The sequence below is a fragment of the Punica granatum genome, chromosome 4 (genome assembly GCF_007655135.1).
Source record: "Punica granatum isolate Tunisia-2019 chromosome 4, ASM765513v2, whole genome shotgun sequence".
Taxonomy (NCBI): Eukaryota; Viridiplantae; Streptophyta; class Magnoliopsida; order Myrtales; family Lythraceae; genus Punica; species Punica granatum.
This window is the reverse complement of record NC_045130.1, coordinates 34743602-34767091: the sequence shown is the minus strand read 5'-3', so window position 1 is coordinate 34767091 and position 23490 is coordinate 34743602. Positions and strand designations below refer to the sequence as shown.

At 42.7% G+C, this 23490-nt stretch overlaps 5 protein-coding genes and 1 long non-coding RNA gene across 9 annotated transcripts; 3 read left to right on the top strand and 3 right to left on the bottom strand.

Moving 5' to 3' along the window:
* Positions 1-145: 145 nt before the first annotated feature.
* On the bottom strand, positions 146-2798 carry LOC116202538 (carbohydrate-binding X8 domain-containing protein-like). The gene is made up of 4 exons (XM_031534119.1): positions 2488-2798; positions 1616-2068; positions 757-787; positions 146-627 (listed from the first exon to the last, which is right to left on the bottom strand). Exons 1-4 carry the CDS (start codon positions 2546-2548, stop codon positions 456-458), a joined length of 717 nt encoding a protein of 238 aa, XP_031389979.1. The 5' UTR covers positions 2549-2798; the 3' UTR covers positions 146-455.
* A 3765-nt stretch (positions 2799-6563) lies between these two features.
* LOC116205191 (pentatricopeptide repeat-containing protein At2g42920, chloroplastic) lies at positions 6564-8989 on the top strand. 2 transcript variants are annotated; one of them, XR_004156470.1, is made up of 3 exons: positions 6564-7060; positions 7201-8574; positions 8658-8989. XR_004156470.1 is itself a non-coding variant. In XM_031537701.1 (2 exons), the coding sequence occupies exons 1-2, from the start codon at positions 6606-6608 to the stop codon at positions 8375-8377; spliced, it is 1632 nt and encodes a 543-aa protein (XP_031393561.1). In that variant the 5' UTR covers positions 6564-6605; the 3' UTR covers positions 8378-8634. The 2 variants fall into 2 exon arrangements, 1 of the variants encoding a protein (XP_031393561.1); XM_031537701.1 differs by lacking the exon at positions 8658-8989 and having other exon boundaries at positions 7201-8634.
* Positions 8990-9392: 403 nt separating this feature from the next.
* Positions 9393-13057, top strand: LOC116205192 (zinc transport protein ZntB-like). Of its 2 annotated transcripts, XM_031537702.1 has the most exons (8): positions 9395-9633; positions 9985-10751; positions 10988-11176; positions 11264-11355; positions 11611-11670; positions 11755-11824; positions 11975-12178; positions 12330-13057. In XM_031537702.1, exons 2-8 carry the CDS (start codon positions 10146-10148, stop codon positions 12714-12716), a joined length of 1608 nt encoding a protein of 535 aa, XP_031393562.1. In that variant the 5' UTR covers positions 9395-9633; positions 9985-10145; the 3' UTR covers positions 12717-13057. The 2 variants fall into 2 exon arrangements, with proteins under 2 accessions (XP_031393563.1, XP_031393562.1); XM_031537703.1 differs by lacking the exon at positions 11611-11670 and having other exon boundaries at positions 9393-9633.
* A 2619-nt stretch (positions 13058-15676) lies between these two features.
* On the bottom strand, positions 15677-16914 carry LOC116203975. The gene is made up of 2 exons (XR_004156325.1): positions 16610-16914; positions 15677-16476 (listed from the first exon to the last, which is right to left on the bottom strand). It is a non-coding gene; the product is annotated as an uncharacterized LOC116203975 (long non-coding RNA).
* Positions 16465-19623, top strand: LOC116203973 (two-pore potassium channel 3-like). Of its 2 annotated transcripts, XM_031535973.1 has the most exons (3): positions 16475-17512; positions 17624-17725; positions 19021-19623. In XM_031535973.1, exons 1-3 carry the CDS (start codon positions 16647-16649, stop codon positions 19163-19165), a joined length of 1113 nt encoding a protein of 370 aa, XP_031391833.1. In that variant the 5' UTR covers positions 16475-16646; the 3' UTR covers positions 19166-19623. The 2 variants fall into 2 exon arrangements, with proteins under 2 accessions (XP_031391832.1, XP_031391833.1); XM_031535972.1 differs by having other exon boundaries at positions 16465-17725.
* On the bottom strand, positions 19584-22161 carry LOC116203974. Its single transcript, XM_031535974.1, has 5 exons — positions 21965-22161; positions 21389-21588; positions 20598-21052; positions 20443-20492; positions 19584-19946 (listed from the first exon to the last, which is right to left on the bottom strand). The coding sequence occupies exons 1-4, from the start codon at positions 22110-22112 to the stop codon at positions 20453-20455; spliced, it is 843 nt and encodes a 280-aa protein (XP_031391834.1). The 5' UTR covers positions 22113-22161; the 3' UTR covers positions 19584-19946; positions 20443-20452.
* Between the last annotated feature and the right edge of the window lie 1329 nt (positions 22162-23490).

The window sequence follows — 23490 nt, the reverse complement described above, 5'->3', positions numbered from 1 at the left end:
CCATAACCCCGCAATCTCGTAGTTCTGGATCAGTGCAACGGGCCAGTTCTGTAGCTCGTCCAAATGAACATATGGATAAGAGATACATGTTTTATCTGTTGTTTGAATATTGATTGTTGATCTATTAATAAAACGAAGGTGGAAATTTTCAAATATGTAATGATCATTTGTGCCCACTGTATAAGTATGAACAATCTCAAGACTCATCACCACAAAACCACAGATCAGACCATACCCGTCCTCTTTACAAAATCAACCCACAACATATCATCAATCATAATAACCTAACGTCAAGTCATCATCCCACTCACACTCTGCCAATCCACGAGCGCCTTTGGTGTTTTCGATCCGAGCTAGATCTTTCTCTGTCATTGCTTCCCACTCGTTGTGTCAGCTAAGTAAATCAGTTCAGAACGAGTGACTGTGTCATATTTTAAACCGAACGAGTATATATTTCAGATGCAGATACGAGCCAGTAACAGTACAGACGACATGACCAAGCTCCTCCAGATGCGAGTAGGAGTGTCCCGTGATCTTGCGGCTGCTGAGGTTGTAGGGCCCGAAGGGACAGCACCAAACACCGGGGCTCCACTTGCGTTTGTGGTGTTTAAGATTGATGAGCTTGTGCTGCCAAAGAAAAAGGAGAAAAAAGAACGAAATTTTCTTGGTAATTTCTTTTAATTATTCATGAAATGGGACAGAGGAAACCAGCTCGAAAAGCATCTCAAAATGTGAAGATTAGGGGGGAAAGTTCACCTCGTGGATGGATATTGACATGACCCCGTACCTGAATAGAAAAAGGAAGTTTCCAAAAGTGAGTCGAATAGTGCCTTACACAAGAACTTCTCACGTCTCTTTCCTTGATGGCCTCTCGATTCATTCAAACTGATCAATATTGAAAGAGGCGGAGATTAGCACTTGAATCTGACAGTTCAGAGAGAACGAGAGACCATTCAGGAAAGAGACAGTAAAATCTTTCGTCCCTAAATATAAGAAGAGATAGCAACGAAAGGCATTAGCTTCTAGAGAATTTGATTATCGTCTACGTACTACTTAATGTTGATCAAGTCGTGTTGTGATCGGGTCATGTCGTATCACTACGAATCGACAGTATGGCCCACGCCTGCCACTATCACTTTGATCATGTTTTGGAGAGTAGCAGGACACTTATAGGAGTAGGCTTTGAAAAGGATTTGCGCGGGGGAACTGGGCTGAGCTTTTATGGCATAATCAACATAGAGTGGGCCAATTTCTCCCTTTCACTTTCGGCAGTCGGAGGGGACTGTCTGGACAAAAGTAAATTAATGTCCATGGGGACAAGGTTCATAAAGTCGAGCCCATAGCCTAGACCGTAATCACAAAATCGTATTAGTCGATCGTCGAGCAGTCAGAAACTACCGTATTAAGGACAAGGTCTCCTAATCGAGACATACTATGAACATGCACGTCCAGAAGTTAAAAATTTGAAAGTTCATGTCCTGCTTGCCCCTCATTAGGACGACTGTGCCCGTTATACGCCGGAATGTTGGCCCCGTATGATACGTTGGTGGGATTAAAGAACACGGGCCGATGTGACAACTAAAGGCCTTGATTAAAAAGCATATACGTGACTTACTTGGGTCGGTGTTAGTGACCACGGCAGTCCCAGCAAAGTTGCAGCTCGTGGGGAGGGGGTTCTTCTGGTAGTACTGGTTGAACGCGTACGAGGCATGGTCGCGCACTGAGTTGGGGTAGTAACACTTGCCATTAGACTGGATCCCCGAGCAGTCAGCCCCGCCATACCCGCAGGCGTAGTCCAGGGCAACCTGCAGGGCAATCTGGGAGGAGCTGGGGCTCGCGATACACCAGCTGGAGCTCAACGAAGGGGGCGGGGAAGTAATGGCAACGGGGATGCTCGGGGTCACGACTGAGTCGGGGTCCGACGTTGGGTTTATGACGGGGGAGGTGGAGGTGGCGAACGGGGCCGGGATAATCGTGGGCACGGTGGTGATCGGGTAGGTGATCTCCTGCTTCTGTGACTGCTCTTCTTTGGAGACTCGTCTGGATTTGGGAAGTCTTGAACATGAAGCTGAGAATGAATGAGCAGAAGAAAAAGATAAAGGTGAGAGGGAGCTTTTGCTGTTATTTGTTCACATACCTTTCAAGACAAAGTTACATAATAAAGAGAGAATTCTCCTGAATTTTGACCGAGGGAATATATCCTAAGAATCTTTGAAACAAAACAAGTTTGATTTCAAACACAAAAGTGATTTTATCCTACTGAATGTGCTATTTGGAGATTGAGATTCAAGCATAAATAGTAGCAGAGCACTAAGTGCAATGATTTTGAAAATTGAGCAGTAACAGTTGCTGCAAGAATTTCAAAAGTTTGAAGCTCCAAGTTTGTTGCAGAATTGAGAAATCACTTTCACACGTGATTGGTGAACTTGCTAGACCAGTGAAAGCAATTGAGGTTCAAATTGAAGGGACAGAGCAAAAGTGATGAACCTGAACTGATGAGCAGATCCAGTACCAGGATTAGGACATAACAGATGACCTTTCTGCCCATAAATCTGTCTGCCCCCGAACCCCCCACTTCTTCTTCTTCTTCTTCTTCTTCTTCTCAGTCGATTAGGATTCGAACAGATGAGCTAAGAGATGGACAGAACATCTGAAATAATCCTGCCCCGTAACAGATTTGGATACCCTTTGGGATGAAGATGTCGAAAGGAGGAGGCAGCAGTCTTGAGAGAGAGAGAGAGAGTATGAAGAAGCCTTGAGGAAGGAGACATGGAAGGGGGTGAGGGAAGAAGGGAAGGAGAGAGTGTATATAAGAGGAGGAAAAAGGAGGGAAAAAGGTTGAAAAAAGAAGCACAAGTGACAAGACAGAGAGAGTGAGGGGTGGTGTCATGGACTAGTAAGTGATCATTGTAATGATGACTAATGATGTCTGTATAGATTTGGGGCCTTCTTTTTTACTTTATCACTTGCTGTGCTCTCTTGGCTTTCACCTCCTCCCCCCCCACCAAATTAGCCTAACTTTGAGATCATTCAAGCCTTTTGCCATTACTGAATTAATGCGAGTTTATCGAAGGATTGCGAGCGGGTCGGTGGACGAACTTTATCAGCAGGCTTCTAGTTGGAAGAAGATTCTCACAGTTCATTTGATTTTTACTTTGTCGGGTATAAGATATATGTTATTTATTTAGGTTTTATTTGTTCCGTTTTGCTGCATGAAATACTCTTTTTGGGTGATTTTAGGGGTCAAGGCCCGAGTTCATAAACAAAATATATTAAACAATACAAAAACGAGGTAGGGTGGCCTCTACTACATAACCAAATAATAAGTGATGAATGATAAGTGGACAAAGAATAAATTTATGGGATCTGACCGGAAGCGTGAGTGCGTAATTAGCAAGCCAATCATTTGCTATTAACGATTTAAGTTGTCGCTCTTATAGGGTTCAATCATTTTCGTATTTCTTTCGGTTATGGTTTTACAGATAAATCTAAGGTCTCGACTGCGTGCAGTAGCTAGTCTCGCAAGCACTTTTTATCTGTTTTATAAGCAGAAACAAGGCTGGGGAAAAATTTTCAAACCATGGTTTGAATTTATTGCCAGTTACAAACATGATTATCACCAGTAGGTATGTTGATGATTTTGAAATTTGCTTATACCTTATTCTGCTTTTTTAAGTGTTAATCTATCATTTATTTTACTTTTCAGTAATTCCGAATTAGTATTTTCCAAATGCTTTTAACTTAAATCAGTCATTATTTCTCAACTATATTTTATATTTTCAGCAATTCTTCATCAATTACGAGTTTTTTTTCTAACCCTAGGTGTCCGGGCTTCGTTGGACTAATCCTCGGGGCTCCATGAACTCCCGGCGGCCCATGGAGCAGGTAATTACGCCAAAGGCGCTCTGGTGGTCCAAGGGGATTCGAACTCAAGTCTCAGTATAAATTTAGATGCACATTAACTATTAGATCGAACCCTTTGAGGTTTCATCAGTTACAAGTTCCAGCCCCCACAAACGAAAGCCTAAGTATGTAAAGCTCGGCAGTGTTCCCCTTTTCACTTTGGACTTAAGTGGTTCACGAGGTTGTAAAGTTTTGAAATCTGACACATTGTATCGTCTTACTGATTTGAAAGAGAACCATAATGCTACTATGACAACCTTGGGCTCCGATGGATCTTTATTCTTTATAACCTCACATGTTCACCTTCAGCATCATTATTATCAATTCTCCATGTAAAAGAACTACATCGTACGTATTACGTAATATATTTCTCAAAATAGGAGAACTCCGCTTCTGTGGAGACCTTCAATTCCTATCTCATGTAAACGTATCTCACTAGATATTCCTAAATTACACCTGCGTATTTCATTTAAGTGGATCGAAGATTCATAAGATATATAGGTGCTTTTTATATGCACAATTTGCATATTGGTAGAACTCACGTCTTGAGAGAAATCCATACTTTCATGTATTCACGTGCACCTACATATAGACTTAATTGATCGATTTTTCGAAAAAGTGGGAAAGAGAATTGACATTACGTCTGGAAACTTCAATCCTTTACTTTATTGTTACCGATTCTTGATTTTCTCGTCTCGAGTTCTAATATTGTGATATTTGTGCTTGATTTGAGATTGGGAAGAGCCCTTGAACGTCCGATTTAAATCGTTTTTACTGCGTGGGGACTATCCCTTTTTGGGAACATCTTATCAATGCTTTGTAATAGTAATTCAGCTAATCAAATGGCAAAGGGGGAGCACTTGATTGATTACCCATGCAGGGCCTGACCTAGTCCGCTAATTGTGTCGGTCTTTGATTGGACATAAAGACGAAATAGTCAAAACCCCAATGGTCTCTCTTTCTCTTGCAATAATCCTAAAACCCAATTTAGCCCCCAACAAAACAAGGCTCACATGAAAAAGTTCCCACTTGAATTTCATCAATAATGTTCCCAAAAAAAAAAAACAAAAAAGAGAAAATCAATTTGAGGAGCATAAAGCATAAACCTTTATCAACGAGGAAAAGCATACTCATATTTCAGTTAATCGCCATAAAAATGATGGAAATAACAATCTGATAGACTCATATAATTTCTAGCATATAGCACAGAAAGCTGACTGAATTTTTATTTCTGGAAAAACCATTACTCAGGTTATTGATTGAGATCGATCCCCGTTCCGATGATAACTTAACCCTAGTCGTGAATTACGTCATGTGAATTTCTAACCCCTATAATTACTTTTAAAATCTGTTTAATCAAAGTTCAATTTGCCCTGAGCCACATCGTCATGGTTGTCGACCGAAATCTTTTAAATACTGAGACTTATGATAACGACCATTATAGATAAATTTAATGATATTATGCCGATCATGTGGTTGATTGTAGATTGGTGGGGAGATGGCCCTCAAAGCGAAGGGGCCAAAATTTTCTAATCCCTACGGGGGCGGGGGAATGACACTTTTGACCAATGAGACATGAAATATTTCTATTGACAATATAATTATTATCCAATCCTTCTTAGACTCCCTTTATTAATAGCTTTAACCAAAGGCTGTTCTTGATTGTTCCTCACATTTAGCTTATTATATTCCATGAAGAGAAAATGGAATGTGTTGATTGAGACCGAATAATGTATTTTATACATAAACAAATGTATAATCTGGATATAAAGAAGACGATGATAATAATTATGTGATTATTCTATGCCAATTATTGCCTTCAATTTCAAGCCATATTTTGCAGCTTTAAATCTTGCCTTCTGTTTTTGTTCCCCTCACTGAAGGAAAGCTGAATCTACGGACCGAGGGGATCTTTGAAAGCATCATCTTTTGTATTAGTGGATCACCAACATTCATCTATATAATTCTTTTTATTCCGGCCAGATTAAATATTAATTGGGTCTATTATATGAGACAAAGAGTGTCTTTTTCAATGAGAGGCTAGCGCATTGTTTGGGATGGGAAATTAAATTCAGATTGGCGCAAAATCTATACAATGTTTCAAACAATTAATTTCCAATTTGGTCGGGATTGTGGATTGTGGAAGCATTAAAAGGTAATCCCAAGGACATGTACATGGAAGCCATCGAATAGTTATAATCGATATTTACGACTTCTATCATATCGGCTCCATCCATGAGGAATTCCCCAAAAAGTTTGAAGTAGCATAGATGTCGCCTTTTCAATTGCCATTGATACTCTGCAATGATGCGGTAGTTGACTACCAATGAAGAATAATAAGACTCTATGACGGGTTTCCTTAACGTGTAAGAGGATAGTATGTTAAACATATTGTTCTTCATCAACATGGCATAGAATGGTGCCTTTAAGAATACTTTGGCCTAGAAATGCCAACTTTGGTTATTTCCATTGGCTATTTCTCTCGATACTTACTTGAATAAGCAGTCATGTCGTGTTATCTTGTCGTGTCAGATATTGCCAACCCATTTTAATTAAGTTCAGTGGGCTTTATGGCCCGCTCATTTTCCAGGCCCAGGCCCAGGATTGGGCCCACATTGGTCTCGCTACCTGCCTTTCATCATCATCATCGTTATACTGCAAGTTGTACGGTATTATCTTCAGCAGAGCAGCGCGCAAGAAAAATGCCGCTATGTCTCTCCTGCTCAAGCTATGCTCCTCCGCCGCCGGAGGCCGTCTCCGGCGACTCCCTGCTCGCTATGCTGGACCACCGCTGCGCCACCATGCGGGACCTCCGCGTCATCCACGCCGGACTCATCAAGGCCGGCGTCCTCTCTACATCCACTCTCGCCGTCAGCCGCCTGCTGGCCTTCTGCGCCTCTCCGGCCGGGGACATGAGCTACGCTTCCGCGCTCTTCACTCGAGTTCCCCGCCCCAATCTCTTCATCTGGAACACCATGATCAGAGGCTTCTCCCAGAGCTCCGCCCCGGAGAGGGCCATCTCTCTCTTCATCGAGATGATCACGTCGTCTGAGATTCCGCCGCAGAGGCTGACTTACCCGTCGGTTTTCAAGGCCTACGCCGAGCTGGGTTTGGCTGAATCTGGCGCTCAGCTTCATGGGAGGATCGTAAAGTTGGGGTTAGATCATCGAAACTAATTCCTGATTGATCACGGTTATGTTTATGAGCAATCACCATGGCTCGTAACATACACGAAGCTCCCCATGATGAATACAATGGCGTCTCTCACATCTTTTGATCTCGTCATGACTTCGACAGGCTGGAAGATGACCCCTTTATCCGGAACACGGTCATACATATGTATACGAATTGTGGGCTTTTGGGTGAAGCCCGTCAAGTGTTCGATCGAAGTACTGATCCAGACACCGTTGCTTGGAATTCCATGATAATGGGCCATGCTAAATGTGGAGACATTGATGAGTCAAGGTGGCTTTTCGACAGGATCCCGGCGAGGAACACGATAACATGGAACTCTATGCTGAGTGGGTATGTTAGAAATGGTCTGTTCATGGAGGCGCTGAATCTGTTCAATGAAATGCAGAAGAGCGGAATTCGGCCTAGCGAGTTTACAATGGTCAGCCTGTTGAATGCTTCAGCCCACTTAGGATCCTTAACACAGGGCCGATGGATTCACGAGTATCTAATGAGAAATGGGTTTGAGTTAAATCCGATCATGGTGACTGCTCTGATTGATATGTACAGCAAGTGTGGTAGCATTAGTGAAGCTTATGAGATCTTCCGGGCTGTCCCTAAGAAGGGATTATCGTGTTGGAATTCCATGATCCTGTGCCTTGCCCGGAATGGGCATGAGGAGGAAGCGGTTTGTCTATTCTCTCAGCTCGAATCGTCTGGCCTTAAGCCTGACTCTGTTAGTTTCGTTGGTGTCCTCACTGCATGTAATCACGGCGGCTTGATCGATAAGGCGAGTGAATATTTCCAACTAATGATGGAGAAATATCATATTGTTCCGACGATAAAGCACTTCAGTTGCTTGGTTGATCTGATGGGCCGCTTAGGATGCATTGAAGAGGCAGAAGAACTGATAAGGGATTTGCCAGTGGATGCTGATGCTATACTGTGGGGTTCTCTGCTCTGGGCCAGTTGGAAGCAGGGGAATGCCGAGGTAGCGGAGCGGGCTGCTGAGCATCTGGTTGAGCTGGGCTCGGGCGAGAGCTGTGGGTATGTGATCATGTCCAATGTGCACGCAGGGTCCGGTAAGTTTGCAGAGGCAATCAAGCTTAGAGTTTCCATGAAAGAGAAGAGAGTAGAAAAGCAACCAGGATGTAGCTTGATAGAAGTGGACGGGGAAGTTCATGAGTTTATCGCCAGTGGGGGGAGGAAACATCCTAGAGCCGAAGAGATCTACTGGGTATTAGATGAGATGGTGCCGATATTACGGGAGCTTGGATCAGTTGAGATGAGCTTAGTAGCATGATTTTTTTTCCGTTGCAACAGTTGGATAGCTAATGCTCCTTCAAGGAAGTTCAGACAATCCTTTGCAAATGTCGATCGAGATGAATCTTTGATATTGTTTCTAAGGTGAAGAGCGAGGGTCTCGAGCTTGTCGATGCTGGGAAGAATCACAGATCACCCACACCCGAAGAGGATCGTTCCACAGTTTCATTATTCAAGGTGTTCTGTGTTTTTATTAGTTTTTCACCATTCCGTCTTACCCAGCGAGGCCTTATCATTCATCGGTTTTTTCGCAATTGCAGATGACCATGTGCCAGACACACCCGTAAATTCACCCGAGAACAATGGATTCAGAGGGTTAATGTGCTCGATTGCCGCATCTCAAATTTCGGAAAACAGATCAAACACCAAATGCATTGCCTCTTCAAACAATGCGACTAATACATATCATTTATTATTACTCAACTAAACAATCCAAATGACTGAATTGTAACATGACCAATGTTTTCCCGCGCAAAAATGTGAATTGCCCCCTTTTTATCTTTTGGATCATCAGAATTGTATTGTTTTCCTATCGAACATCGATGTAGATCTCACCGCCTCAAATATATAAGCGATCATACAACTTAACCAATGGTTTCTTGCCTGAAAATGTGAATAATGCTTCTTCCTTAATGTATCTCCGCGATCGTCACATTTGCATTGTTTTACTGCTCATCGATGCAGATCTGACGGCTTCAAAGATACAAATGACCATGTAACAAATGATCAAAAATGCAAACGGAATATTTGCATACTCATATCATATGCCAGTGCAGATTCGACTGTTTTAAAGATACGAGAGACCTTGAAAGGTCAAACAGATCGCTTTTTTTTTTTTTCCCCCCTCCTCTCTTTTCACTCCTACAATTTCGGAAGTTTTTTATTTTTTATTTATTTAACTTTTTTCCTTCCTCAACTTCTCCTCTTCCCCCCCCCCCCCCCCCCCCCCCCCAAAAAACAAACTTCTATTCAGCAGTGATGATAAGAGGAGCATGCAGAATTCACCACGTGCGAAGCTCGCCGCTACTCTTCCGTCACTCAAAGCTCATCACCCCATAACAAACCGCCACATACAATATATACAAATATATATACACGTATGCTTGCATACATATGTAGCACCGCTCACCGTTCTAAGCTGGCACCGCCTTTGAGCCGGGGGAGCTCCCGTTTGTATATCAATGATGATGGCAATGGCGGCTCTCTCCGAGAGCGTTCTGCCACCCTCATTCTCCGGTAAGCCACTGATCCAGCCCTCTTGTCTCTGCCTCCGGGCGATGTCGATCGTACGGCTTATATATTTCACTATATGTTTGAAGCTTTGGTTTTCCTGATTTGTTGCCATGTAAGGCTTTGCGGGTTTTATTTCGTGAATTTATCTGATACCGAGTGACGGGATGCTCGGAGTAGTCGTTGATAGTGCATAATGCCATGTCGAAAATAGGATAACCTTGACGGAAGTTTGGTTCTTCTGAGCGTTACGGAATGAATCGCGTGAAAAGTTCTCACTCAGAAATCATCTTCGAGTAAATTATCGGTTTGTGTTGATGTGACCGCTGAGTCTTATTTTTAATGCATAATTTGCAGGCTCTAACAAAAAGTTTGCAGCATGAGCACTCCGCCTGTTGATCAATCGCCTTCACTAAGCCGTTAGACGTCTGCACTCCGTCCGTTGATCATTTGCCTTCTCCAAGTCGTGAATTGTTGACAGAAGACAAAAGGAAAAGAGCCATTTCTGGAGAAACATCATGGTGAATGATAATCTTTGGACTGATGGGCTTATATGTGCTTTTGAATTGGTACGAGGAAGACGGAAAAGGAGCCATACCAAAGGTGGTACGAAAGTCCAGATAGAGAGACAAGCAGCGAGAGATGTGCCAAAGAAACAGGAGCCGACGGATGAACGGAGTACGGTGCTCTCTTCCCTTATCGATGGAAGTAAGATCAATAGGTTTTCACCTACACGCGGAAATGATCCGTTGGAAAGGCATGACAATCACAGGGACTGTACCTTGGGCCACCTCGATGAAATTCAAGACTTTTCACGGAGCTACTGGGTGCCAATCGGCTGGGCTAGAATTTCCGAACTTGTCCAGACAGTGCAAGCAGATGCTGCCTGGGCCTCACAGCCAATCAACATTTCGGAGGAGGAAGATAACGTCACCGTTGCAGATGTTGCGACTCCCTACTGGGAGCGACCGGTGGGCCCCACCTGGTGGTGCCATGTAGCAGCAGATCATCCCGTCATTAACAAATGGTTGAGTAACGCTCCATGGCTGCATCCTGCAATCAGTGTCGCTCTGCGCGATGAAACAAGGCTAATCAGTGAGCGGATGAAGCATCTTTTCTACGAGGTACCTTTTATGTGTTACAATGAAGAAAGAGCGTTATATTTAGGATGCCTAATTTCTTCGCAACAGCCGACTTTCATTTCTGGAAGGTTTCGGAACATTGCCAATTACTTGGCACACCTGTTTTCCAAACTTTTCAGTCGACTTGCATTGTTATGTTTTTAGGTGCTCGGCTGCTTAAAATGACTCGTCTTGGTAAAGTTTAAGGATATATGGAATTCGACTTCTATGGTTGACAGGTCCCTGTGAGAGTCGCAGGTGGACTGTTATTCGAGCTGTTGGGGCAGTCAGCGGGAGACCCATATGCTGATGAAGATGACATACCCATCGTGCTACGATCATGGCACGCTCAGAATTTTCTGATTACTTCTTTGCACGTCAAAGGGTCTGCAACGAACATTAATGTCTTGGGTATTGCCGAAGTGCAGGTTGGTCTATTATCTTCAGAGTAGATCATCGTTGTGAAAGTCTTCAATTCAGACAATTGCATGACTTTGTTACTGATGTTTGCTCAGGAGATGCTTGCAGCGGGTGGTTTTAACATACCACGAAGCATCCATGAGGTTATAGCTCGGTTGGCTTGCCACCTAGCCCGATGGGATGATAGGTAAAAGATCTCCGATCTCTCGACTGGCCTTTTAATGTGTGCCGTGCCTGGTGATACGATTCACATGGTGATTAAGATGAGCCACATATACCACAATACAAGTTTGTTTTCGCCATTCTTATTGGAGATATGAATCAGAAATGTAGTAATCTATTAACTTCAGTTCAGGAATTTGGAAAGGGAATAGCGTAAACCGTTTCATTACTTGCTTCAGTTCTGTTACTTCCCTGATCCATTTCGGCGTTCCTTCTGCAGATTATTCCGCAAAAATATATTTGGTGCAGCAGATGAAATTGAATTGATGTTTATGAACAGGTGCTCTCATGCACATTGAACTATCTCATCTATGTTTGCATGCAAGGTGTCGGCAATAACGGTTGCCTTTCCGCTTATGAGCAGGAGAACACAAGAAGATTTGCATTTATTCAGCATAATACTAAATCAGGAAATCAGAAGGTTGTCAACGCAGGTATATTCGACCAATCGTTTATTTAAGCGCGAAGAGATAACCTCTAGAGAAACACGGTTGCTTTTTGATTGTATAAATAAATATAAATGAATAAGAAACTTCCGGGAATTCCTAAGATTGAGGCTATGCATGTTTCTCGGTGCTGTCAAGGTCATAAGAGTGAAATGGTCGCTCCACGCGAGGGAGGAAATTGTGTTCGAGCTTCTGCAACATTTGAAAGGAAGCGAGTCGAGGGCCTTGCTGGAAGGTGTAAGAAAGAGCACGAGGGAGATGATTGAAGAGCAGGAGGCAGTTCGAGGTCGCCTATTCACGATTCAAGATGTCATGCAGAGCACAGTCCGTGCATGGTTACAGGTTTAACATAACTGCTGCGTATCTTCTGCCCGCAAGTCCCGTATCTCGTGTTTATTTATCATACTTCAATTAGTTACAGCCCGGTGGAGTTGTTACTTGTTACATCCATTCCATACTGATGATCCCTTCTCCGGGTTCTGTTTGATGTTAGGATAAAAGCCTTACTGTGACGCATAATCTCGGAGTCTTTGGGGGTTGCGGGCTTATCCTCTCCATAATTACCGGGCTATTTGGAATCAATGTCGACGGGATTCCAGGAGCCGAGAATTCCCCATCTGCTTTCGCTCTGTTCTCACTGTGTCTCGTGCTCCTAGGAGCCGTATTAATTGCAATCGGACTGGTCTACCTTGGGCTGAAGAATCCCATAGTCGAAGAGGACATGGAGGTCAGGAAGCTCGAGCTCCAAGAGCTGGTGCGCATGTTCCAGCAGGAAGCAGAATCTCACGCCCAAGTCCGCAAGACCATCGGACGGAACAACATTCCCCCAACCAGCGCAGATGTCTTCCTGGGGAATGCAGGCTACGTTTTTATCAGTTAAGTGCCTCGAACCGAAGTAACCAAGGCAAACTTTTACTGGCATTTGAAGTGCCCACCTATGATCAGAAAATTCTTGTCAGGCTACCTCGACGTGCAAAGAAGTCATCAGAAAATTTTGAGCATGCCGTGATCGTAGACTGTTATTTATGTCATCTTTCATTGACATATGGGTCTCCAGCTGACTGCTCCAACAGCTCGAATAACAGTCCAACTCTCACGGAACCTGTCGACTGTAGGACAAATTCCACGTGTTCTTAAACTTATTTTGGACAGATTATTGTAGCCATTGGAACCATCATTTTGTGAGAATCGGGGCAAATCAATATAAATGGGTTATATGAATCTCTCATGAATTCTGAGGCTCAAAAAAGCCTTCCATTTTACATCCTGATGTTGATTCAAGCTGTGAATAAGTGACATATCCACTAATTTGGGCAAATGTGTAGAATTTATTGTTACAGTTGACGAGGAAAGGAAACTTCAAAGACAATCACTCGCCTGATCCAGTAGAGTCCTAATCACTTTTCGGTGCGTACCACGGTATTAGGAAGTCAAACAGTCCTGCTCTTCTGGTCTATCGCTTTTCCTTGATAAAAGGCAAAGCAACGATCCCGGGAACAGCCGTATGAGTAGCTCACATATGTAGGTCAGCTAACTAAAATAATTCACATTCCGTATTAAACCTTGTGAAACTGCATTGGCCCCTGGTTGATCAGTCATGGTCTCTTGCGGATGTCAGATCAACTCTTCGTAGCATGAGTCGCACGATAGGAGGTCGATTAGATGGTTATAGGAGGGTACCGAACCATGTGTATATAACATGCCTTGTTCCTTCGTGTCATCAAAATTAGAAGGTGGAGTGACTGAATCTACTCATCATTTGATTTGATTTGATTCATTTCATGACCATGTGTATTAATATTGTTTCACTGGCATTGATAGGATCAGAGAAGAGGTTCGTCATAGTCAAGACAAAATGTACTCTCTAGAACGGAGCAGCTGATGAATTAAATTGCCTGATGTTGATGGACATCCGCTAAGCATCTGTAATCATCCTTAAACCACTGTGTTCGAGTGGGCCCACCGTATGATGCAAACGGGGCCTCGTGTGGGCCCCAACCCAAAAGTGACAAGTGGCTGTCAAGCTCGGCACGTGAAATCCATCGATGGGTTTCTAACTCGAGTGAGGTACGAGACAGAACCTTTTTTTTTTTTAGCATCTTCTTGTCTCTTCTTCCTTGGCCTGTGCGAAATTTTAGTGACGTGGCAATGATTGTTGGGTTTATACCTCGTTTTCAAGATGAAAGTTTTTTATTTTGATTTGAATTCACGATTCAAAAAAGTATGAACCTTAATTTTTTTAAAATTTTTGGTACGAATTTTATTTTTTTTGACAAAAAAGGAACAAACTTTGAGTTTTTTTATCATGCGAGGCATATGTATCATTTTTCATCAATTTTATTTGACTTGATGAACAACAGTGTCTATGCGGTAAATGATATCATGCCACTTCAATAAAAAATAAAAAAAAATAAAAAAAATTAAAGAAGAAAAGAAAAGAGAGAAACTCATTGATTGGAGAACGGGTGGGCCACCGCCCCCCGATTAGAGTTGCCGATGAACCCAGTGGGCACCGACGAGCCTAATCAGGGGAGTGGTGGACGGTATCAAAGATCTACCCGTTGGAATTTGGAGAATCCTCAAATTGGGAGTTTTCCCAATTTCGGCAAGTAGGGCCTCGATTCCAGCCACCACCATTGGGGATTCTCTCGATTTTGGCGAATAAGGTCTCAATCCTGACCACCACCTCTCGAATGGGGTCGTCAACGCTTTTTGAGGTCACTGACGACCCCAATTAGAGTTGCGGTGTCTATTCAAGGCCCTCACCCTTTTTCCGATCAAAACATTTTTCTCTTTTTTGTTCTTTAAATTTTTTATTATTTTTGCTGACATGATGTGACACCAGATGTCACGTAGGCACCGTTTTCCGTCATATTAACAAAATGGATAGAAAATGACACAAATGCCTAATTTGATAAGAAAATCAAAGGTTGTGCCAAAATAAAAAAAATGGGTCAAAATTTATGCTTTATTGGATCATTAACACTTTTCATTACAAAATAAGTGACGTTATTTTGCCTGATGTTGACAGTTAATCTCAGCTGTTCGATTATCATTTTGTTATACGAAAATAAGTATTTAAATCCATTAGGAATATAATATATACATATATACATATATGATAAATTCTCTCCGACCTACTCTTTGGACCGTACTGAGTTATTAACCGTTAGCACTCTGTGTAGATCAGTCAAAGGTGATCTATGATTTCGGAGATAAACAATGCTTTCTTATATGGCACGACAAGAGATTATCGACAGTATCTTCTTTTTGGGAAAGAGAAAAAGATTTGCCTAACCCCCAAGGGTTAGTGCAAGTGATTATGATAAGCGTACACTTTGTGAATAATTCACGAGGTCGTAGATTTGAATCCCCTCTTGCGAGCGTAATCCTTGGTAAGCGCATCCACACATGTGCTTGTATATGAACTTTACCTAAATCCACGTGCTTGTGAAGTTTTTATGAGAGAACAAGCTCCTCGTTGTTATAATAACGAGAAAAAGAAAAAGATTTGCCCAGCCAAGTATACCCGCCCACCAAAATCTAATTAGAATTTCAAAGTATAGCGTATTTTAATAGAATACATACACGCGTCAAGTTTCAAAATTTGTTGATGTCCAGATAAAAGAATATAAGTACGGTCATACAGAAATAATTTAACGAAAGCTATCGTCTTCTTCTTTGAGCTGTGATTATTTGAATCATTATTTCATGTTCATTGTGTAAGGTACACCAAGTTCGTCGACCGGGTCAAATAAGAGGAAAGAACTAAACCGGGTCAAGCTCCGGTACTATGGTATGGATTTATCCCGATTCCCGACCAATAGTAGAAGTTTAAGATGAACTTTTAGCATCATTTTCAAAAATCAAATGAAGTTATAGTATGTGGAACACAGTTGAGCGATGATGTTAGTTCAGGGTGAAAGAGAAGCAGACACACACAGGTTTCCTCTTTCTCCATTAAATCACTGTTTCAAACGGAAAGGGCTCCCTACAAAGCAGTGGATGAAACGTAGTTCGAACAGCAGCACGGGTAAAGGGTTGTACGGAAACCGCTCCATAAATACGATCAAGCGGTGTCTGGACCATTCCATGACTAGTAACTATCGCTTAATTAATGGCAATGGAGCAGTCTCCCTTGCACCTGGAAAAGGAAAAGCGAGGACGGCTAGAGGGTCCTTCTCCCATATTGGTGGATCGAAGGGTACTGGAAGATTGTTTTGTTTCACATGGCCAGTTTCTCCTGGGAGCTAGGGATCTGGAGACGGAGCGGTGTCCCGTGTTGAAACTCAGTTGTTTGAGCAGTTGAAGCCTGTGACTGAAACTCTAGGAAGAAGATGACCAGAAGGCTGTAATTGTTGATTAATCATGCACCATTAGTGTTCCGAGCGGAACTGTGCAGTATTCCACCAGCCGCTCGATGTGCGATCGCGCGACCGGAAAGCAGAGTAGGGTTCCGACTTTCTGGCGGGAACTGGAAGTGAAGAAAGCTTGCAACTACCAGCATTTTAACTGAAGAGGAGCGAGCGGTTGAAAATGAACTAAAAAGGACGATTTTGCCCATACAAGTAGGTCCCCACCCAAGCCAACTACCTCTCATCGTCGTCGTCAGTAAGAAACTCAGAACAAGAACTTCTCGTCTGCAAATTTTGACCAGCAGCTGGCTCGTAACTTCCTCCCCTTTACTCCATTATTATTATATCCAAAAAAAAAAAAAAGAAAAAAAAGGAGCTAATTGGGAATCTGAACGAGAAAGAGGAGAAAGAAACTCACTCCTCTGTTAACTCGCCGGGCATGCGGATTCCCCACCATGGATATTGACGAGCCTCTCCTGTCGAGAAGCCCCGGGGGGTTCTCCAGCCCGTCCACCAGCCGAAGCAGCAGGCCCCACATCAAGCGGGAGTTCCCATCGGGCTTCCTCGACCTCCCCCTCCCAACCCCAAGGGGCCGCCAGTCCACCGCCCACCTCCTGTCCACCAGCGATGTCATCATCCCGATTATTGCTACGGCTGCCGCCTCTCACCCTAGCTCCGGGTCCTATGTCAACCTCATCGCCAACCTCAACGAGCGGAGGAGGCTCACCCACCGCTCCAACTCATCCCCCGCTGTTTTCACTGATGCCAAGGAGTCCATCTCCCGGCCCATGGATCCCAGGCCCGCCCGCAAGTCCAACCCGTTCATCGTCCGACAGGCTTTCATCGGACTGATTCTGTATGTGATCATCGGAGTTGTGGTGTTCCTAGTGAGTGGGAACTTCAAGGGCCACGAGACCTACAAGCCTGTCGACGCCCTCTACTTCACGGTTGTGACCCTGTGCACGATTGGTTATGGAGATATCGTGCCCGATACAACTTTCACAAAATTATTTACCTGTGCATTTATAATAATCGGGTTCGGGTTCGTCGATATCCTCCTCAATGGGCTAGTGACCTACATTTGCGACAGGCAGGAGGCAGTTATGCTGGGCACTGTGGATGAGAGCAGGTTCAACACAATGGTTCGGGCCTACATGGTAGACGCAGCCAAGGGGAGGATGAGGATTCGATTAAAGGTGGCCATTGCTCTCATGATCCCGGTATGTTGCATAGCTGTAGGGACGATAGCAATTCGTTACTTAGAGAGCTTGCCTTGGGTCGACAGCTTTTACATGGCAGTTACTTCCGTTACAACCGTCGGGTACGGAGATTTCTCCTTCACCACTGTTCAAGGTAGGGTATTTGCCATTATTTGGCTATTGGTGAGCACGCTGACGGTGGCTAGGGCTTTTCTGTACCTTACGGAGCTCAGGATCGATAAGAGGAACCGGAGGATTGCCAAGTGGGTTCTGCAGAAGAAGATGACACTGGGGGATCTAATTGCTGCAGACCTCGATCACGACGGATCCATCAGGTACTTGCTGTTTCTTTACCTTTCTAGACTCTGGTAAAAGCGGAGAGGTTGCATATCAAAAAGTATACTATAAACTTTGTCAAAGGCTGTCTTCTAGTTTCCGAATGCGATAGGAAACTACAGGTCTACCAGTTCTAGACAGAGTAACATGGAGAAGGTGAGTTAGGGAAGCAGGGCGGTAGAGTCGATGATGTTCCCTTCCGTTGCTGAATGTAGTTCAGTCTTTCTCTAGTTTATGTCAAACACTACCGAGATTATTTGGGGCCAAAAGAAGAATGACACTCACCAATGAGATTGATCTAATAGCTGAAACAGGTTTTAAGCAGTAGTAGAGGTGCTTTGACATGTCCATACCTGGGAAGACAAGTTAAGTTCATTTGTGACGAATTGTGCTTCTGTGGGTTGATCGATGGTCCTTCAACGAACAATGCATATTGGAAGTGATATTAAGGATACTCAGGATGAGCTATGAAAAAAAGTAAAGTATCAATAAAAAGGCAGGAGATGTTAGTAAATGAGGAAGTTCTCTTACCTGAGGAATAGAAGGATCTCTTGAACTTCAGAGCAAGCATGTTTTGACTCTTTGCCAGTGGGGAAAACTCGCCGGGACTGATACCACCAGATCGGGACAAGTATATTCAAGAGGATATTCTTGATATATTAGATGACGTGAGTAAAGTTATTGTTTGGAGTTGCAAGGAGTATCAGTTAATGAACAAAACACTGAATGATCCAAAGAACCGAGTAGAGAAGCTTAGGGACAAGCAACATCATCATAAAGTTGGAACTCGATGTTAGGATTGATGGAGCGTAAAGCAGTATCATGTGGAAGTACAGCATATTCAGTGCCAACGATTTTAGCTTGCAAATTACAAGAATTCTAGCTCAGGTGAGCAGAAATAGTATACAAATCCAACACAGGCATTAGCCTAGACAAAAGCAGAGCAAGCAAATGAGGAGGCTGTCTTCAAATACCAGAGCCTCTAATTGAGAGGAGAAAAGGCATATTAATCCATTAACATAAATGTTGCTTTTCATATCACTGGCTTGAACAGAATTGGGCAGCTGTGAACTGCTGTCAAAACTTCACAGATGCGATACATTATGATGAGATCATAAAAATGCTTTTACAGCTATAACGAAGGTTATGCCTTTTGGTTCCATCGCCTGTGGTGTTTTTTATCAATGCATGTATTGCCCATTCTGACCCTTACAATCTCTTCACTCACCTGGTTTAAGATTTTTGCACTCGTTCAGAATGATGTAGTTGTAACTGTTGGTTCCTGTTTCTGCAGCAAATCCGAATTTGTTATATACAAGCTAAAGGAGATGGGAAAGATAGCGCAGAAAGATATCATGCAGATCTGTGACCAATTCGATCTATTAGACCATACTAAAAATGGCAAAATTACTCTCGCCGATCTGATGGATAGCGATTAACTCTGGTGAAAACATAGTATTGGCACGAGATTTTCCAGCAGTGAGGGCTCAAGCTCCAGTCTCTTCACTGAAGAACCCCAAAAAGTTGACGAGGCAACTCTTCCCCTGCAGGTGCTCTCAATCACAAGGACGAAAAAGATTAGGCTATAAATGATCTCTGCAGCTTTTGCAAATTCTTCTAAAGAAAATTAGGCTTGGCACTACAGAAGAAGTAGACCAGCAGAAGCCATTTGAAGTAAAACTGCAGAACATAGGGAGGATGATGGAATATCTGGATGTTCATCATTTTGTACAGGCTAGGTAGATGGATAGGTAGATAGAATAATATTTTTGGTGTGTTGCCGAAACCGAGAACAGGTTGGTGGTTGGTACCTATGAGGATACAAAGTATTCGTTTCCACATTCTTTCAATCAGATAAAAGAAAAAAAAATCATTCCTCATTTGATTGTTCACGGAAGCAGGTAGTTTTACATGTTGTTGCAGAGGATGTGTATCGTAGATATGCAAAGATAAAGAGAGGTTGTCGCTTGTACTTCTACACAAAGTCTCATAGCAGGAAAATTTTGTGGAAAGCTATCAAAAGCTTGCTTCGTTGTCCGCAAATAGCTGCGGTTCTGAGAGTTCCATGAAGCACTAAGATAAGGCAGTTCAGGACCTTCTGCTTGCAACCGTCTGTAGCAGCACCATGCTTCGGCAGTGAAACCTCACAATTTCAAATAGTGGCAAAAACCCTTCATGGCCCAAGCCCTAGAAAGCTTATATGACATCTGTAGATGCTATCTGAAGCAAATAAATACAATGAGTAACATAAGGCATAAACCTAAGAAACCATATAAGTGATGATTTTCCACAACAGTTAGGATGTGAATTATCTCATTAACAACCCTTAAGTTTCATTATTCAAGCAGCTCTCACACTCTCGTCTTCACTTGCTCTTTGATTGGATAAAAAGCTATCCCTCTCTAACATCATGCAGCAGTACTGTCTCACGGCATTAAAGACAACCCCCAAAAAAAAGAAAGAAAAAAAAAAAAACCCTTGTCAAGGTTTTTAAAGAAACAACCCAACAATGGTTAAATGAATACTTGTTCCTGATCCCTTTCACCAGGACATGAGCTCTTGGTTACATAATAAGTAGCAAGGAAATGGTTTGCCAGATGGAACTAACAGCTCAAACTTAGAAGACGATGAATAATTTCGTGCCTATGCCTCATATTAATCACAGTGCTTTCATGTCCCAACCAGTAGACAATAACATCATCCTGCAACATCTTACCTATTGTAAACTATCCTGTCTCCACCTTTTGCTGCATGATACTTGAGATTCTGCGATGAAAAAGCAAAAGATGCATATTTAGTTTGCAATACGCACTTCACACAAGCAAAATGAGATTGCAAAGCAGAAAAACAAATGCGCAAACCCTGAATTACCTCTTTCGAGTGCCCCTGATACTCTCAAAAAATTCCAATATCTGTTGGATCTTTATTTTTTCCGAGCTCTCTGAGTTGTCCATTGCCAAGGCTGAGACTTTTAAAATGGTAATCAGTTCTCCTTCAATCTTCTTCAGTTGACCATCAAGCCATTCCAAGAAATCCTCATAAGAGGAAAATTCACTCAAGCTGTTGGAGAGATCATCTTTACTGTTGCCATTGACACCTAAAGATACTTCTGAATCTTCTGTCTCCTCTTCTATGTTTAGGTCTGCTCGACTCTCCTTCAAAGCAGAATCACCTCCATACTCGCCCTCAGTATCAGTCCCCAGTGGAACTTCCGAGACTTCTTCCTTTGGAGACACTACATGAACTGCAGCCGAATCACTCTCCCTGACGATTTCAAGATCTACAGCAATATTTCCAATTAACTGAGTTTCTTTAATAGATATTGCCTGAAACAGAAACAGGCAATTTATCATACAAGAGGCTCAACGACTGCGTAGGAGAGTACGTATTTATATGAAGAGGAACAAATGTCAAATCAATCACAAGGTGATAAATGGAAGGTTATTCATACTGTGATGAGATTTGAGTATGAAATCATGTTAGATGACAACTCGGAACTCAAATAAAACATTCTCCAGAACAAGTTGGTCGACAAGCTGCCATATATTTCATGAGCAGCATCGCGCAAGGCATCAACTCCGCAATGACTAAACTAATAAGGTTCATGAGACCGTCTCGATGAAATATAGAAGAGCCAATTGTTAAGAACCAGCAAGCTCTACCTCATTTAGTTTCACGTAGAGCTCATCAAGCAATTCGATTCGACACTTAGACTTCTCCAGGGCCTTCATTATCTTTTTCTTCTGGAAAAGCAACTCCCTCGCATCATTCTCCTTTCCCTTCCGAACGCTTAGAGCTGCCTGTCGACAGAGATTCTCTGCTGCCTCAGATAGCCGTAAGAGCCGCAGTCTTGCACTGTTCGCTGGATGGAAACCAAAATGCACATAAAAAATACAATCACAAGACCAGACCATATAAATATAAATATATATATATATATATATATATATATAGAGAGAGAGAGAGAGAGAGCTAGTGAAGGTTTTGAAGCTCAATTTTGCCGGAATAATTAATGCACCAGAAATCGGAACTACAGAATAATTCAGAAAGCACAATTCTCAATGTCAAAGCCATTAGACGGAGCAAAGAGACCGCAGAGTCCACGGCTTCTGCAGGTAAAAGAAGCCAAACCAATTCTGCAAGTTATATTAAGAGCTTGAACGGCCAGATCAGAGTTCTCAATCTGCGGCTGCGCCGGTACTCTCCACAGCAGAAATTGAGAAGGAGAGAGTGCCTACCTTTCGATCTGGTGCTCTGTGCCTCCGCGTGGAGATGATCGAGCTCCGTCCTCAGCTGCTCCGTGTTAGTGCTGGTCGAAGCAAAGCACAGAGGCCTCAGCAACGGCCTGTGAGCAACAGCCATAGCTCCGCAATTGAGGTTCAGCATCTTCTTCTTCCTCCTCAGTAGCTCTGTGCCTCACCTGCTCAGCCTCCGTTTGCTCTGCCAGTGGCTTTTTCGCGGGTGAAGTTCATTCCCTGATCCCGGGCTCGGGCTCTACAACCGACCCGACCCGTATCGACAAAGCTAGACGGATATGGGCCTGATCCTGGGCTGGCTCCAGATCGGGCCTCAATTGCCCTGTCCATGGCACTTATTTGATCTGGGCCTAATCAAATCCTTTTTCTTTGCCCTCTTGGTCGGAAGTAACAAGGGTTGTATTTAAAACAACGATGGTTAGTTCAGGTGGTTTGGCACCTCCTTTTCTTCAGTAAGAGTTTGAGTTCGGATCTTGTGAATGGAAAAATTTTGTGATTGAAAGAATTTTACTTATTGATGGACTAATCTAGCTTGAACTTAGATTAGATAGAAGCTCATAGGACTTTTGGTTATCGAGTGGCGCAGATCGAAAGAATAAGGATTGTATATATCACTCCAAAGGACACCCATCGAGGAAATGCTCATCAAATTACAGCAACACAATCAACTGCTCATCTAATATTTTGAATGGAGGAAAACAACCTGATAGAGTTTTATTTCTTAGTAAGTCAACTTTAATACGAACTTGAATTAGTTGAAACCTCATATGCTAAGTACAAAATAATATACATAGGTGAAAAGATTTTAAAAAATAGCACTACGGTCGGACTTACACATAGTTAAGCCAACTAAAACCGTGATTTAAACCCAACGCAAGCTAAATTGAACATCTTCCATTTGTTAGGTATAAGTTAACCCTAGTGTGGATTTGACTATGCGGAATCGGCACATACGTACTGTTGGAATTAAAACTTTCTTGGACGACTAGTGACTGAACTTCTGGTCAATATGATTAGTTGGCATGGCTATGTATATTCCTTGCAATCATGATTGTTTGGGCTAACTAACGACCAACAACATGTGCCCTTTTGCCAAAAAGATGAAGCAGAACAGGAAGATTGATTCTTACCTTAACAAGTAAGCGGAAAGAGATAAAATCGAAAAATGAGACCAATGCATGAATGTCGGGCGCTCCACTTCCATGAAACAAATTATTGATGGGTCCACAATATTCGCGATACATATGTATACGTTATCGTGTCGAATAATGAGACTTTAAGTGTCTATCTCGTACTTTTAGCAACCGTCGAATCTGATAAGTAAAAAAACACCATCAAAAGTGTCTAGCATACTTGTCATGTAATTTGATCTACATTTAACCTTATGGGAAATCTTGTCATAAGTTATGAGAATACACATGTTTTCGATCAACTGATTATCGTCTAGATTAGACGATTCTATACAAGAACATCGACGCACCTTTTGCTGCCGGGTACGAGTCAAAAGT